General features: G+C 35.0%; 1 protein-coding gene across 10 annotated transcripts in view; it reads left to right on the top strand.

The window, feature by feature from the left end:
• The window catches only part of MLLT10 (MLLT10 histone lysine methyltransferase DOT1L cofactor), a 135,950-nt gene that overhangs the window by 68,267 nt on the left and 49,761 nt on the right, over positions 1–17,922 (top strand). For all 10 annotated transcript variants that reach the window (XM_030966989.1, XM_030966965.1, XM_030966971.1 and 7 more), the window contains 3 exons: positions 2,029–2,124; positions 7,602–7,857; positions 9,880–10,449. In XM_030966989.1, coding sequence (XP_030822849.1) covers positions 2,029–2,124; positions 7,602–7,857; positions 9,880–10,449 — 922 coding nt within the window. The remainder of the gene's footprint in view (positions 1–2,028; positions 2,125–7,601; positions 7,858–9,879; positions 10,450–17,922) is intronic.

The following is a 17,922-nucleotide window of genomic DNA, read 5'->3' as shown; positions in this document are numbered from 1 at the left end:
TTGAGAAAAACACAAAAGAAAACAAACACAGCCTCCCTGATCTAAAGCTCCTTCAACAAGCCTATATTAGGTTTAAAAAATTTAAAACCTACCTTGTGGTGCATGCCATTGTAATTATGACACCTGCTCACTTTATTATGAAGGGAAAACCTCCATACTTCTATCCATATGGCAGAATGGAAAAAAAACCCCAAGTTCACTTGAGTGTGTAAAACCCCCAGACCTAGAAATGCGTGTCAGCTTTTTAAACTGTACTTGTCTTTGTGTTTTAAGAAGTGTACAAGGATTAAAAGGATTTAATGTATTGTATCTAGCAAGTATAGGTCTACATAATATCTTGGTGCTGATAGGTTTTTTTCTTGATATATTTACTTTCTTGGTTAAACTGTATTTCATTCCTGGTAAAATTAGTTTAGTTAAATGGATTCAGGCTGGTTAGAAACAAGGTGATCTCTAAGTCAGTCACCTGGTATTTACAGTTCATAAAGGTAGAGATAAGTGTTTTGCTTTCAGCTTTGCATCTAGGTTGTCAGTTAACCAATTTTACTTTACTGGAGAGCTTAAAAATCCATTCTTTTACTCTCTCAGGCTGATTCCATGAAATAAGTTTCTGATATTTCTTCCATTGTGACAGAAATAGAAAGGTGATACTTGGTCATACTTGAATAGAGGATGCACATGTTGCATCTTGTCCTGGTGCTTGGTGAGAGTGGTTGGGCCGTCACTGTTGAACAAATGATGTTCTTTTGAAAGTTTGGACAATCATTTTGATACAGAAAGATCAGCATGGGTAGTTTTTAAGATTCAGAACAGTTACTGAGTTTTCATATGGCTATTTAGACTTACACATCTTATCAAGCTTCTCAATGGGATTTTTGAACCCCTTGTTTCAATCCATATGGTTGCATGTTTTTTACTAGCTCTCTGTAGAAGCAGTCTGAACAAATAGCTGTGCATTGTGCTGTTCTGCAGAGTTTTGTGTTAGTTCACAAAAATTCCACAAATACATAATTAAAGAAATTAAATACTTGAGTGCCACTAGCTTTAAGTAACTTTCCTTCCCAGCTGCAGTTTCTTTGCATCTTCTGACACTGACTGTCTAAGGAAACCATATTACATTGCTAAGAAAAAATGACTAGTTTATGATTAGACTGGAAAAAATAGTGAACTTCTGTGTTCTAAGTTTAATTGTTAGTTTTGTCAGACTTGCTGTTTTTGTGAAGTATTTGTCTAAACTATTCAAACAAATACAATTTATGTCTGATTCTGTAACCCTTCAAAAATTGATTTCTGCCAGTATGAAAGACTTCTGTTATACTATAAAGGCTCTGGGATAAGAAGTTATTTTCTCTCTGTTGGCACAATTTTATTCACACTGCCAATGCTTCATTAATGTTTAAGAAATAAAAATTAAAAAACTGATTTCATTCTCAGCTCTTTTAGGAAGCACATTTGATTTGTATAGCTTTGATATTTTATTCAGTTTACCATGGAAAATACTTATTTCGTCTGTAAAATGTATGTCTCTTTTTTGGAAATGAAATCTAAATCAGATTTCCCATTCTTATGCATGGAGATGTCAGTAGGGGAGCCAGAGTTAAAACCTTGCATTAATTGACATTAGTATCCCAACAAAAAATACTGTGCAGATGCAGAGATGCAGATAGAAATCTTTGATGAGAAATAAACGAAGATCTTTGATACAGAAGCCATGTCTCTTTTTTTAGTTCAGTTTCTTTTGTTGATTAAGTGATTATTGTAAAGATGGGTTATACTAACAACAGTGCATTCATAAATGCTGGTTATTATTGAACAATTTCAGTTGATGCACTTTGAAAACAAATATAAGTACTTGATTTACTTTATAAAATTACATTATAAAACATTCAGAGCATTAATGTGTTTTCCAAATAGCACAGGACATGATTGCCATATCTCTTCAGTTTTGATAACACTTGATGCGATATAGATTGGGTTATTTTAAAGATGAAGCTGAACTTAGTTTTTATTGTTTTTCACAACTTACAGAAATATAAAGAGAAAGATAAACACAAGCAAAAATACAAGAAGCAGTCGGAGTCCTCCCCATCTTTGGTTCCATCTCTTACTGTAACTACAGAAAAAGTAAGTCAATGTGTTCTTTCTCTTCCACTTCAGTTACTTATGTCAAAATTTCATGATGTAATCATTCCATTATATATGCAGGAGCTTTATAATGGTATAAATTCTATAATTATCAAGCACTCTTGGTATTTTTTCCTGTAATGTAAAATCCTAAAATACTTGAAGGTTTTCATATGGAGAAAGGCTTAGAGTTTTGTACTTAAATTTTGATTTAGGTGCCAGTGATACTCCAGTAAATTTTCCTTAATTGAGGTATATTTAACAACTTGAGAAGTTTTAGAAAGTCTTTCCTTCAAAATTCACTTGTGTATGCTGAGCTGACACTGAACCTGTAAGCATTTAAAACTGGTAGCTATGAAATTACAGCTCACGCTTCATACACTTATAATTTGCCTTATTAGCAGGTTAGGTTCTGTTATGTTCTCTGACCTTCCCTTTCTGTTGATGTGTTAGAAAATACCTAATTCCAGCAGCAACATACAGGGTTAAATAATGACAGTTTTCATCGTACTCAGCAAGAATCACTTTTGCTATCCACCAATAAAATTACACTATTGTTGGTGTTACAGAGTGGGCAGTACTGTTGAGAAATGGGTTTTCTGATTTCAGAGTTGGAAAGAACATGTCCCATTCATGTGGAGATGTTTGACATCAGAGTCAGGGAATCATGGTTTGAGTTGAACTGTGCTTAATATACACAGATCATCCTGTAAGGTGCTGAGGCTTGTGTTAACTGTGTGTGGTTTGGTTGCTCAGGTGTTGCATTCAACAAATGTGTGTTTGCATATGGGTACACCAAGACCTCATCAGGACAGGCTGAAACAATTGAAATACCAACTTCCTCTGGTCTCTGGAAGTATTCTTTCAACTAGTGGTATCAATTTTCAAGAATAATCTCCAAGAAAGTTAGATTTTTAGTATGCTTTGCATATTTCTTTGTTCTCCATAGTAAGATTATTAACTTGAGAATTCATAACTGCTAACATCCCATTATTAGGAGCTCACACTTCTGTTGAGTATCTTGTTTCTTGTTCTGCTGTATTCTCTTCATGTCATGTGAGACTTAGTAGTCAGTGGTTTTCTGAAACTCTCAATAACTCTTAGTTAAAAAAAAATAGAAAAAAGGTAGAATCAATTTACCACTTTGCTGGTTTGATTTAAGAGCAATTAGAGATTGCAATCGGCAAGTGTGACAGTTTCTGTTGAAATTAGGTTGTAGTATTGACTGGTCCACATGATTGGTTATTTCATTTTATTAATTTGCCCTTAACATACTCCTTTTGAGTCTGAGACAACTTCTAAAATTCATAGCCTGTAAGAGAGGCTTTGTGCGAACTTGTTTGGAAACTTCTTTAAATTTTACAACCTTTGTTTAATTTTTATACTGTGTATGATCTTACCTTTCTTGAATTATATCCCTCTTGTACTTTGATTATCTAATCATCATAAGTTTTTACAAGAAGTGATATTATTGTATATTTCTGTAAAAGCTAAAAAAATATATAGAAATATTGATTATCTTTTGCATCCTGCCTATGGGAATTTGCTTTTAATGCCAAAGACACAGTTGGATTCTGTTTTGCTGCTAAGCTTATTTCTAATTGCTTTGTCCTCCCTATCTTTTTCCTAATTACAGGGCTTACTGCTATGGGTAGTCACAGGGATGAGCTAGGGCAAACACTAAAGTGAACAGAAAATCTCTAATTCTAGAACTTAAATTATAACTTCATTAAATGAAAACAGAAAATTAATTCTGGAATTTGAATATAGTCGTGCCCTTTTCGGTTTTTTTTTTTCTTTTTTTTTTTTTTTTTGTTTAATCTTTTGCATGTGGATTTTCTTTACCTAACCTGTTTGCTTTGTTTATTGACATTTTTTATAGTGTTTCAAATCATCAGGAAAATTAGTGTTCAGCTTTTTATTGGTGTTTTTATTGGGAAATTGGTGTTCAGAGGTTCCTAAGTGTGATTATGTATTTTTAAAAAGTATCTACTGGACATATAGCAGTGATTTTTTTTTTGCTGTGGCTAGTTCCTTCAGTTAATTTTTTTCCTAAGTACTTTTAACACCATTTACAGGAATTTGCTTTTCTAGATTATAAACTTGTAATGTGTTCCTCAAAACCTTGAAATTTTAGTAATTAAACAAGTTTTATTTTTTTCTAAGATGAATATTTGGTTCAGAATATTGCATTAATGTATTCCTTTTATGTGACCTTTTACCTGCAGTTGGTAGAATTGTTTTGAACCTGATCTCTATTTCACAGCAGTCTTTCTTTGTATTGAATGCATGACTTTATTGTGGTATATAATCACTTCTGCTACCATAATGTTCCTGTGGAGGAAAACGAAATTTGAAATGAAATTTGTTTTTTCTTTTTAAAGATGTTAAACCTTTGTAAATCCAGTTTTAATGACCACTTATGCAGGTGATGATTTAAAGCATGTTTTTATCTGGATGAGTGATTTCTTTAGGTAGAATCATGAAAGACTGCACGATAAACTGAATTTACCTTCTGTTAATGAGGTTGAATTGCCTGTTGGTTCTGCAGAATTTAATTCCAAGAAATTTTACTGAGGTTCCAGCCCCTGCTATTTTGAGAGGCACTTTTGTGCATCCCTGTAATGTCACAGCAAGTGTTGTTCAGTTTGAATCAGTTAAGTTTGAAAAAGTTTGAAATAAGAAATGCCTGATTACTCTTTGATTAACGTATTAGCACTACATTTTTTTCACTTTTGGGACATAAATATAGAATGTGTGAAGAAGAGCTACAATGACTTAGGAATTTGAATTCTTTCCTGCCTCTTCTTCTGCCTGCCTCCTTAGTTGGGAGGAGCCATCAGCCCCATATTTACTCCTGGTAAAAAAATTCTGTCTCATGTTTTGAGCTTTGGCTCCCTCCAGCAGTGTGGGGAGATGGGGAGTGAGGGTTGTGGTCAGTTTGTCACTGGTCGCTCCTGCAGCTGCTTAAGGAGAAGAGTCCCCCCCCAGCTCCAGCATCCCTCCCATGGGAGACAGTCCTTCACAAACTCCTCCATCCTGAGTCCATCCCATGGGCTGCACTTCTCCACTAACTGTTGCAACATGGACCACTTCTCCACAGGGTGCAGTCCTTCCTCCAGTGTGGATTCCCCTCAGGGTTACAAGTCTTATGAGGAAACCTGCTCCAGCATGGGCTCCTTTCTCCATGGGTCTCCAGGTCCTGCCAGGAGCCTGCTCCATGGGGTCACAGCCTCCTCTCAGGCATCCACTTGCTCTGGTGTGGGTTTCTTCCATGGGCTGCAGGTCCATCTCTGCATCCCCATGGGCTGCAGGGGCACAGCTGCCTCACCGTGGTCTTCACAGGATTCAGGGGAATCAGCTCTGGCGCCTGGAGCACCTCCTCCTTCTCTTTATTCACTGACCTTGGTGTCTGCAGAGTTGATTCTCTCACATGTTCTTGGTCCTTCTCTGGCCACAGTTACATCTGCCCAGTAACCCTTTTTTGTTTTTCCTTCTTCAGTATTTTGTCACTGAGGTGTTAGCACGATTTCTCATGGGCTCAGCCATGCAAATCCAGAGTTGGTTTTGGGGGTTTTTTGGGTTGGTTAGTTTTTGCTCAGGCTCTGCTCTTACCATCTGGCATTTTTGTGGAGAATTACCTGCTGTGGTCCTTCCCCTCTCTGTGCAAGGGTACAGCTCTGTACTGATCTGTACAGAGCTAAAGGCCATTCAAACCTTGGCACGTACTATGTATACCAAGACTGATTATTGGATGTTTACCATAAATCCCCAGAAGTTTTAAGACTTGCTGCAGATGGATGGTGTAGCTCTTCAGGGTACACAGTGATAGATGGAGAATGTAAAAATGACAGTAGCTCTCTGTGCTTAGGGTATATTTCATCATGTTTGTGTTATGATTTTCTGAGTAAGCATGTAGATTTCTGTACACCTTACAGCACCTTCTGAAACGCAAATAGCTGTGGGAGCAAAATTTTCCAAAGCAGAACTGTGTTGTGCATGCATGTGCTTCAAAATCTGCCAGCAGTGGGATTCAGACTTGCAGTCAAACCAAATCACAGCACAGTGTTTGCAAATTAATGCCTGCTTGTCATTGCCTGGCCTGGTATGCAAATAGATTGAAGTATTTGCTTTCCTCAAAGCTTGTATATTTAGTTGTCTTCTGTCATTTGCAACTGAAAAGTAAGGTTTATGTAAATGTCTTATCTATTTTAGTAAAATATGGAAAACTTTGTACAGCTGCTATACAAAGCTTTCTGTAAAGATGAAGAAACATTCTGTTGTAGGCCTGAATTCAGCAAGCATCCCACTTGGGGCAGGGAAAATGTATGTGTATGCTCAATTTTAAGAGGCATGTGTTTGTGTGGTCTTAATGGAGATAACTGTAGATACTATTTTAAATTCTGTTCTGTAAAGAACTGAAAAACAGACAAGCTCTTTTTGAACAAATGAGTAGTTTCTAGGTTTATGTATATATTTTTAAAGAAACTGTTTTACTAGGTGTTTTGAGTATAAATAACAGTAGATTGTTTTTCTTTTTCCTGATTTTGCTTTAATTTTCTTTCTTATGTTACTAAAATTCTGTTACCACAATTCCACATTTTTTCAATCATGAGAACAATAATATTCCCTTGAATGGTTTCGTAATATTGTGCATACAGTTTCCCTTCCCACCTAATTACTTTCTGTGAAACCTCTTTTGAGTATTGTTCACTAATAGGAACAATTCTGGTAAAATTTAACAGACAAATAATGGACCTAAAGATGAAATTTTTGAAAGCCCTGTGGAGAGTGTATGAGTGTAGGAAAAGGGCTGGAAATCTTGGGGGTGGATAGGGGTTGAGGAAGAAATTTGCTTTGGGAGCTCAAGAGTGTTTTTGTACCTGTCAGAGAGTGGGTTTGAAGTAAGTGTGTCTTGGTCAGCTGTCTCATGTGTCTTCTTTACTTGGTGATTCTTAAGGAATTGGATGAATGGGGGATGGTTCACATGCCAGGGAACTGATTTTGGTTTGGCGTTGAGGCTATAAAGTCATAAAATTCCAAGTTCTTGGTTTTGACACCTTCAACAGTTCCACTGCTGATGGAACAACATTTCCAGTTTAACAAAAAAGGCATAAAATTATATGTTCAGAAAAACATTAAAAGTTTATTTTCTAATTTTTAATTTTAAGCATAAAATAACAATATCCTATTTAAATAGACTATAAAGACCATACCCAGGAGATTTTTCCATTTACCCCAGTGAAGTAAAAATTTCAACCAAAGCCATTATGCATTTTTTTGCACAAAATGTTTTCTGTACTTCAGTTGTTTGCTGAGAATCTTCAGAGTTCAGCTGCTGTAATTCCTGCTCTTTCTAGTTACAGTAGTATTTGAACAGTTCTGTGTTTGTTTGAAAGAATGAGGTCCTTTAAACAGTTGTGAGAGTTTTTTGTGTGACTTCTTTATTTAATTTCTTCTCTCTTTTAAAATGCCAGACATACACAAGCACTAGCAACAACTCCATGTCAGGCTCCTTGAAGCGGTTGGAAGATACCTCAGCTCGATTTACAAATGCAAATTTCCAGGAAGTTCCTACACATGTTTCAAGTGGAAAAGATTCTTCAGAAGCTAGAGGGTCAGAGAGCAAAGGGAAGAAATCTGCAGGTCACAGCTCAGGTCAGAGGGGAAGAAAGCCTGGTGCTGGAAGAAATCCAGGAACAACTGTGACTGCAGCTAGCCCTTTTCAGCAAGGTACTGATTGTTAAGCAGTAACACAACTTCTGCTTTGACATGAATTAGAATTTTTTTGTATGCAGAACTCAAAAAGTAGTTAATCTTTTATCCTCAATACTGAGAATCTGATTTCACTTTAGGGAAAAAGCCAGCTTTTTTCAGGGTAAAAATGTTTGTTGCTATAACATGAAAGAGAAGGTTGTACATGTTAAAAAAGGCAGAACTGTTGCTTTTGTTCAGACTGTTAAGGTTTTCTCTTTAGCTGCAAACAGAAGTCTCTTTATGTGCCGGAAAGTTAGCCTGGGGTAAACTTTAATATGAATTTGAGTCTAGATGTTTTTTAGTCAATGCTCTGGCTAAAGAACAGAACTGGACTACCTAATGCATGGGATGCATTGGCCCCTCAGTAATTTTTCAAGATGCAGATATTGAAGGTATACCATTTCCTTCAGAGTGAAAGACCTTTCTACTTAGTTGTTTTGTCATTGAAATATATGAACAGAAGGTGAGTATGTAAGGCTTATTTACCTTAGGTAGTACAAAATCTGTTACTTTTTGAGCTTGCTAAAACCCACTATGAACATGCACTATGAACATTTCTTAAAAGCAAATTTTTTTATGGCATCTTTATCAGAGTTGAAAAATGATCAAAAAATTTGAAAGGTTTTTTTTAATTCCTTAATTAATAAAACATGTTATTTGTAAACACAACACACTAGGTCTTCTGTAAAGTAATTTTTAGTCATTTTCACTGTGGTGTCTAGTAGTTGACTGTTTATGCTTTGTGATGGTGATTTTCCTTTTGAGTTTATTTATGCAGTGAACACTTCTAAATTTGTCCAGACCTCTTTCAATATTTCAGTTTTTTTTTTACTTGAAAGAAGAGGAAGGGTTTTTTTGTTTAAATTCTCAAAACTTTGAAGATTGCCTTCTGGAATTCCTCATTTAAAGAAAAATCTTACTGCAGATTGCAAAATAGATTTTTCTTAGGTGCATGCATTTTCTTCTGGGCTGCATTAAGGGAAGTTGATATAAATTACTTAAAATACAAAAGAATGATATTTAAATTCTTTTAGTTAACTGTATATATAATTTTATTTTAAATAAACTTTATTTTAAGTAGAATTCTTAACAATGTTGAGTGGAGTACTAATGATAAAACACTCGTTTTTAAAGGACATAAGTTTTTTATGCCTAATGTCATAGTTAGGAATATTTTCTTGATGTTTGTCATCAGTCTGAATTCTGTGAAACAGTACCCACAGACACCCACCTGTATAAAATCAATGAATTTTAGTGCAAGTAGATGTTTGTATTTCCCAAGAGTGCTACGTTTTCTGCCTTGATTACAGTAATATAGTGGTGAAATGACTGCATTCCAAGTACTGAAGAAGGAATGTAATTCTATTACACAAAAGGTCTTTATGGTTCTGTGACAGTGCTAAAGAAGTCTTAAAATGCCAATTTCATACACTGTTTTTCACTTTCTTTCTTATACTTTTGAAAAATACGTCTTCTATGGAACTCCTCCTCAGCTGGGGAGAATTAAGCCCAATTGTTGTTGTTCCCTTGACCTGTGTCAGACTCTTGATTTTAGGTAGAATGGTAAGGAAGATTGCAGGCATAGTGTACATGTGATCATAACACATTTGTATCAGCTTTCTTTTTATATAGCTGTATGTTCAAAAAAAACTGCTCCAGTTTGCACCAAGTGTTTGTTATGGCTTCAAAACATGATGGATGTTAAAGGTGCCTAAACAACAAAATTGTTATTTTTCTTTTATTCATTTTCACCTTGTTTGTGCCCCAGATGCAAATTTGAATCTCAGACAAGAATCTGAGAATCATATCCAGCCAAGTGAAGATCAGCAGGAGAACCAATCCAATGAGTTATTTAAAGAGTTCTTTAGCTCTTGGTAAAGCTTGAAGCTTTTCATTAAGTCTTTCACATTAGATTTTTTTATTCTAAGATTATAATACTTCTCACTGGTTTTCATCAATTACAGGGAAAAACATAATTGTACTTCTTTCTCCTTTTAGGAAGCTTTTTGGGCACTCCTGGGAGCATAAAGTCATCTTCTGGAAGTTCGGTTCAGTCTCCCCAAGATTTTTTGAGTTTTACAGACACAGATCTGCGAAGTGACAGTTTCACACATTCTCAACAGGCTTCGTCAACCAAAGATGTACATAAAGGAGAGGCTGGGAGCCAAGAGGGTGGAGTCAATTGTTTCACTTCCTTAATTGGTCTCCCTACATCGTCAGCAGCTGTTCCCCAATCTAAAAACTTTGACAGCTCACCTGGAGACATAAATAATTCAAGCCTTACTCCTACAGCATACAAACGAGCTCAGACTTCTGGACTTGAAGAAGAAACTGTAACAGAGAAGAAACGGAAAGGAAATAAGCAAAGTAAACATGGGCCTGGTAGACCTAAAGGAAATAAAAGTCAAGAAAGTCTTTCCCATCTTTCAGTTTCTTCTGCTTCCCCAACTTCATCTGTGGCATCTGCTGCAGGAAGTGTGACAAGCTCTGGTCTTCAAAAATCTCCAACTTTGCTCAGGAATGGAAGTTTACAAAGTCTTAGTGTTGGTTCATCTCCAGTGGGTTCAGGTAGGCATTTATTGGATTTATATTTTTACCTCAAAATAGGTTTTTATTATTTTAGCTATAATTCTGAGTATGCTTTTCAGGAACATAGTATCATTTAAAATATTGTGAAAATCACACTGGGGGAAAAAGAACTGTTGGAAAAGTAAGTTCTGTTCCATGTATAGGTGCCACTGTGCTGTAGGTGGCTGTAGTAGGTGGACCTGTGTATTGACTTAGAGGCTATATAAATGCAGGTTTTGAAGCTGTAGGGGGAAAAGTTGCATGTAAATAGGTTCTTTGAAAATTACATGTGACAGGTTTAGCTAAAAAAAAAAAAAGGTGATAGTTAGTATTGACGTGATTGTCTGTGTGTTCTGTTACACAGAGAAAACAAAATTGATACTCAGGTATGTCAGCTTTGCTGAATGTGTCCCTCAGTTCCATATTCCCAATTTAGCTTAACTGAAAATCAGAATGTCTACATGGAGAATGACCAGTTAAACATGTAAAATTATATTCTGAGTCTGAACTCCTGTGCAGCTGGATGACATTTTCATATTCTCGTGTGCTATTTAGCAATTGAAATTGGCTGGTTTGTTCTTCCTCTGTTCTAAATGTTATGCACATCTGGGGCTGTGAGAGGCTTTCTGTTTCCAGTAAACCTGTGTGTGGAATGGCCTGGCAGGATGCTCTTATCTATCAAAGTCTTTGTTGCTCTGAAGTTTCTTTCAAAGCTTTTGTGATGTAAAAAAATAACAAATTACCTCACTTCTGAAACTTCAAAATTTTGTCCTTTTTTTAAAATATTTTTTTCTTAAATTTTCATTTTCTTCATTTTTCTGATTTGGGGGAAGAGAGAAATGGAGCTTGAATACTTGCTTCTGGGGAGGGTTTTATGCTATTTGTATTGTTTACTTTCACTCTATAAGCAAGAGATATTTTTAAAATATACATAGTTCAAGGAAAAAACTGTATTTCTTTCAGAACAAGGCAGGTACTTAAAAACTTGATGTCAAAGCCACATTGTTTTAAAGCAGTTAGATACAAAGGGTCATTTTTATTATGCATAATAATGGCAATAGCAGTAGAAGCTATATTAAAAATACTTTTCCTATATTGAAATCAATGGAGAGAAATGGCATATGACAAAACTTCATAGTTCACTATTTATCTTTCTGTTTAAAATACAGTTTTAAGAATGTGTTTACCTCTTACCTGTTAAGAACAGTGAGCATCTAACATATTCGTATCAGTGTTCTGATTATTATAGTATGAACTTTCTTATTCCTTTATGACCTCCTTTGAGGGGGATTATGTGTTGCTGTTGGGGTAGGAGTTAGAAGTACTCCTAGTTGGGGTAGGAGATAGAAGTACAAGGTCTTGGTTTGAAGTGAATGACCCACTTATATTTATCATTTCCCTCTTATATTTATTGTAGAATATTCTGCTTTCTTCAGCTCCTTGAACAGGCCTTTCCCTGTCCAGGTCCATTCTTGGTTCCTTTGTTCTCTTCATTACTTCTCACTCTTCCTTCTAGAAGACGCCAGTGATAATGTTAAAGTCTTTGTAAATAAATACATGGATGGAAATACTGTGTGTGATTTATTGCTTTTATCATGATATTCAACCTATAGTTTCACATCTGTTAAAGTATACTTAGATTCTTGGTGGCCAGCATTAGACCTGTCCTCTAAAACAGTGATATTTTCTGAGGATGCCAAAGAACATGGATATGAATAAATGAACAAACAAAATTCATAAACAAAATCACCCTAACAAAACCAAGAAAACCCAGAGATACAAAAACAAACGAGATGTCTTTGAGCACGAGCTCTAAATTTGTCCAGAAACGTCTGCTTGAATCACAGCTTATTTTTGTAATGTACTCCTCTCCCTCATCTCCTGTTTTTCTTATGGTTGTAGTGCTGCTCTCCTTGCTTCATCATAAGCATTTTTTGGTTTAGCAACCCAATAACCCACTTTACAACAATTTTTTGTGTTGCAATGAAGAAGGACATATGAGTGTTGCCAGTATTATCAGAAACATGTATTTTCTCAGGAGTAATGTGCTGATGTTTCTCTTTTCAATGGGCCCACTACATTGTTGAGTAACAAGATCTGACAAGTCAGTCTAAATTATTTGATCCAAGCTCACAGATAAGATTTTGTGCATGTAAATGTAGTGAGTGAAAACACAGAGTACTCAAGTCAAAAATATTTTATTGCCTCTTACTTGGAATTACCTTGATACCTCAAAGAAGCCAAATCAGGAATGAGCTAGACCATACTAAACAACGCTTCTGAGGCATTTTTGCAGGAATCTCCTCCTCTTTTTTTTCCATAGTCTTCCTAACAGCAGCTATCAAAAGCTATAACTCTCTTTCAATTTTCTGAAGAGTACTTGTTGAGATCCATAGAAATTATGAAAAATATGACTTTACAGATGGATGATAATTGTGTTCATAATTAATGTTCATATGAGATGAAGTGTGAAGGGAAGCTTATTTTAAAAGGTAACACAGATTCATCATGTGTTACTTACACATAATTAGTTGTCTTCCCAAAAAGTTTTGTTCAGAGCAAGTACACTCAGCTAATTTTGTAAAAATATTTGTCATTTCTGAATTTATTCAGTCCAAAGGGCTTCTCTTTTCCTGCTTAATAACAGAAATGTACCATGAATTTTGGTATAGTATAAGGACATGTTATTAGAAGCTGTTACAACACATACATTCAGGTTGTGTTTGCCATGCAACAGATCTGATGTGTTCAAGGTTAAACTTAAATGTTCAATCTTCATGCTGTCTGTTATTTTTACTGAAATGTATTTATAACCTGACAGAAAGCATTTTATGTGTTACTTTATCACTGTATTCGAAGAAAAAAATTAACTGTTAAAAATGAAATAAAATTTAAATTGGTAGGGATTGATAGGGAATTTTTGCAGTAAATTAATACTTTACTAGTACCCTCTTTAAAAAAACCCCACCAAAGTTCTTTACAAACCATACTTCTCTTTTTTTGAGAATTCACTAGCATTTTAAGTTTATTGTCTAAAAAGGCCTAAGTTATTGGAGGAGTTATATAAAGCTAATAATGGTTCACCCCAAATAGGGTTGGTCTTAGAGTGATTTCAGGATCTGAATCTTTTAATAGGGGAAGGTGTGTATTGATTTAATCTAAACTCAACTATTTCACAGAGCTGTCTAACTTTCCAAGTCAAAGCTGTCCAGGCTGTATTCTCAGGATTAAGCTCATTCTCACCATCCTTTTAGGGAGTAATATTTTAAGATTTTTAGTCTAGTATTGTAAAGCATCGAGAGCTTGTGTCCCTCAGCAACAGGAAAAAGAACATTTTGTGTGATGTACACTACCTTCTGACTTTTGTGGAATAATGTAGCAATGTAAAATGGAAAGAATCAAGTATCGGAAGTTATCTGAAATTTCTGTTTCATGGTAGATAAAGTTCTTGTGCAGTTGTCTTCCAAGTTCAGCATGGATACTTGCTGCTGGAATTGTTACAGCGCTTCAGGCACTTCTCTGTCTTTCCCGGTTCTGCTCTTGATTTCAAATGTACAACAAATTAGTATAGTATCAATTTCAGTAGCTAAGGACTTCAGGGAATTATTTGCTTCAATATTTTAATTTTTGTAAAATTGATTTTATGCTGTTATGTGTAGTGTAAACCCTAAAAAAAGCTTATATTTTTTTTTTCTTCAAGAAGACTGGAAAAGATTAAATTATCAAGTGGGCCTCGAAATGGTTAGCCCATTGTTTCAGCACCTTCCTGTGTCCATTTTCTGGAATTCCTTTGTCCTGATTGAGGTGAAATTAGAATTTGTCTTTCTACATTTTTATCTCTGCACTGTATATATTCTGCCCTTGGCCAATCTTCAGTATGCTATGGTTGGTAACACTGGACACTTTTTGGAATAAAAGAGTCATCCAAACCCAGTATTGTATTTTATTAAAGCAGTATTTCAAATTCTGAGAAACTGCTAATGTGCCTGTTAACAGGCACAGGTCCCTCTGAGTTGATCTTGTCTTGTGCAGTTAAGTTTCAGCTTTATATACAAGTTTGCTAAATGCTTCAGATTAGTTCCATGTATATTTTTTCTCCTTTCCCATCTGATTCAAGCAGTGCTGAAACCTTTGTCAGTGTTACACACGTTATGCTGTGCAGGATCATGGTACTGTTAAGCTCATTGTTGCACTGATGACATAAGGGACCTCTGATTTTCAAAGCAGAAGAGTAACTTGAAATTATTCTCATTTGGATACAAAGTCCCTCATTACTTTTGTTCTTTTGTTGAATTTTCAGGACGCTGTGTTTAAAGTTTGACTTAGTAGCTGAATCTACTGGGAGAAAGAGTTTAGGAAAAATTACTCTGAAACAGTTTGTGCTATTATCTGCACCAAAGCAGAAGTCTCGCTGTGTTAAGAAGCCAGTTTGTATTCAGAGGAGATAGAATATAAAGAAGAATTTGATACTCATTGATATTAATAGATACTAATGGCATTTAAGGACTAAGCAAATAGTATAGAAAGCATACAAGGCAAAATCAATGCATGGAGAATTTCATTCTTCATATTTGAGATTGAACAGAAGTGATGTTGAGATTGGTGAATGGTGTACAAGATTAAAATGTTAAAATTGATGATTGTTAGTTTAGAAAACATGGACATGTTCATCAGGTAACAGAGAGGAAATCACATGAGGAAGTAGTTTATGAAAATGGGGATTATCATGAAATCCATCTTACAAGTTTTTAAGTAAAACAGTTGTTATCAGCAGCTACAGCCAGAAGTATTGACATTTCCTGATGATGAATACCTCGTACTTCCATGCTTTTAGACTGTCAGTGTTAAATTTCAATGAGTCTTTAAAACTCATGAAGTTATAAGAGAGACTAACAAGTAGTTAATGTTATGCAATTAGGATGTGTCTGCAGAAGAAAGGAAGATTTTAAGACATACAAAGTTTTAATGATTAGTGGTGGATATTGAGAGTTATGGAAAACAACTTATTGGACTGATTTTTTTAATATCCTAATTTTTTAATAGAAATGGCATAGTAGGTGTCTACATTTCAATTGATACAGCATGACATTTTAAATAAAGACTTGTAATGCTAGGAAGTCAGCAAATCCTTCCATTAACTGTAATTAATAGGTAAGTTTCAATTTTATTTTGAAATTTTTGAAATTTTATTTATGAATGTTCATAGCATTTTTAAACCAATGTTTACTTCATTTTGTTATTTCCCCTTATGCTCAGTTGGTCAGAGCATGGTGCTCTTAACACCAAGGTCACAGCTTTGATCCTCAAGCCACCAAAGGGTTGGACTCAGCAGTCTTTGTGGGTCCCTTCCAATTCAGAATAGTCTGTGAAATCTATTGGAAAATGCTGCAATTTTTGAAAAAGTCTGGTTATGAGGGCAGGGTAAAATGAATCTCTTGGTCAGCGGTACAAACTAAGAGTTATGTTGGTAGAGCTAAAGTGGAAGATTATCTTAGAAAGATGGATGTATACTTGCAGGATAAGGATGGCCTTCTGGGGAAAGAAGGACTGTAGAGAAAAAGGATAAAGGTGATTAATCAGTTGTGTCTGAGTTTGCAGTGCTGAGCTGTGTTTAAAAAATGTTTTAATGCATAAACAGCAAGCTAATGAGAAAGGCAGCTCTGCATTCAGAGTGTCTGGTCTCTGAATACTGTGTATGGTTCTGTGATTTGCTCTGTGTAAAGAAAAGAGCTACGAGAAGGATTCAATGACTGGAAAAAGCACATTATTGGAGAATAGCTAAGGAGTGAGTTTATCAGACATGGATATCATATGAGGAACTGAAAATTGGTACAATGATCCTTAACCTAGCAAAGAAGTAAAACATCATCAAGTGAGAGAAAGTAATAGTTGAACAAATCTCAGTTATGAAAATGTATTTTCTAGAAGATACAGTTTAGTCAAACATATTTATTTGATTTGCAAATGCTGGAAGTTCTAGAGCTAAGAAGTCAATGTGCTTGCTAAGATTCTTGTTTGGTCCTTACCTATGAATCTAATTATGTGCTGTATTTTCTCTTTGATTTTTAAAATAAAATGTTGCATGGTGCATAAGTTTAGCATATGAAATAGAAATAGTTTGTAATTGGGCAAATAATACATTTCAAAATACAGTCGTTAGTAGTAAATTTTCAGGCAGCATGGGTCTGCTAGAATTAGTTCCCAGCATAGTATGTTCTGTGCTTTTTGAGAGATTGAGAAGTTAAGTCATCTTTGCTGCTCCCTCTGCGGGTTCAGAGTGGTTTCTAAAAACGTATGTTGTAAAAAATGTACTTGGATGTAATAAATAAGAATTCCTTCATTAAGAAGGCTGTGGGAAAAAATACTGAACAATGAAACTTCTAGTAGAGATGTGTTTTAAAAACAGTTCTGAAAAACTTCTGAATAATGATGGAGAACTGAACATTATAATACTTCAGGGGGAAAAAAAGGCTATTATCATCGCTGTGACAGTCATTTCAAGAAGGGATAGAAAAATTACATCAGAATTAATTGAAATTACTCCATACATGTTGCAGGTAGCAAAGTACTATATTTATGGTGCCAATTTCCTCCTAAAATATGCCTATGAATATAAAAGTTGAGAAGAGGCATATAATGATTGATATATTTAAAACATGCTTTTCAAAGAGTCTGAAGCTCTTTGATAGACTGAAAGTATCTTTAATTTAAAAATATTTCAACTTACAAAAATGTTTAGAAGCAGGATTGTAATTATTATGCAAAAATAAGTACTACAATATAGTGCTTAATTGGATGGGCTGCTGAAAACAAGAAATGTTCAGCCTGTTCCACTCATGAAGTCTCCAAGCTGCCTGACTTGCCATGGGAGCAGTGTTTTGTGCATGAGCTGCAAATCAGCTGCCCTGTGAGTGTTGCAAGACTAGAAACTCTTGGAAAATCACTTTGAAACAAAACTTGATTTAAAACAAGGCAAAGTTTTCCTTTCTCATAAAATTGTAAAGTTTTTGGTTTTGAGTGAAAACAGATGGGAGTGCTTTCTGAAGGGAAAAAATAATGGCCCAGGGAAGGGAAGCTCTAATAACTGGGATAGAGCTTCCACGCCAAGCTGCTAAGGCCTGCTAATTTCAGAGAAGATCTTGGCAGCTGTGGAAATTACATAACTAGTTAATTGTTGTATGAGAATGTGTTTGTCAGGTTAAAATAGAAACTTTTAAGATTTTATCTTTAAACTAGATTCTCAAATTATGGTGAGTCTGGGCATTAGCTTCTATTTAAATTTCAAAATATGTAGTTATTTATTTATTTATTATACTCTGACAGTCAACAGCAAATAATATATTTAAATTACAAACTTGTAATACATGTCAGATGCTGTGTATTTTTTTGACTTCCCTTTTAGGTCTTTCATTTAATAACAAAATAAAGAAAATTTTGTTAGTTACTAATTATGGGAGAAAGATATAGTTCTAA

The sequence above is a fragment of the Camarhynchus parvulus genome, chromosome 2, assembly GCF_901933205.1.
Source record: "Camarhynchus parvulus chromosome 2, STF_HiC, whole genome shotgun sequence".
In the NCBI taxonomy this organism is placed as follows: Eukaryota; Metazoa; Chordata; class Aves; order Passeriformes; family Thraupidae; genus Camarhynchus; species Camarhynchus parvulus.
Note: the sequence above shows the minus strand (reverse complement) of the source record. Positions and strands in the feature narration are given on the sequence as shown.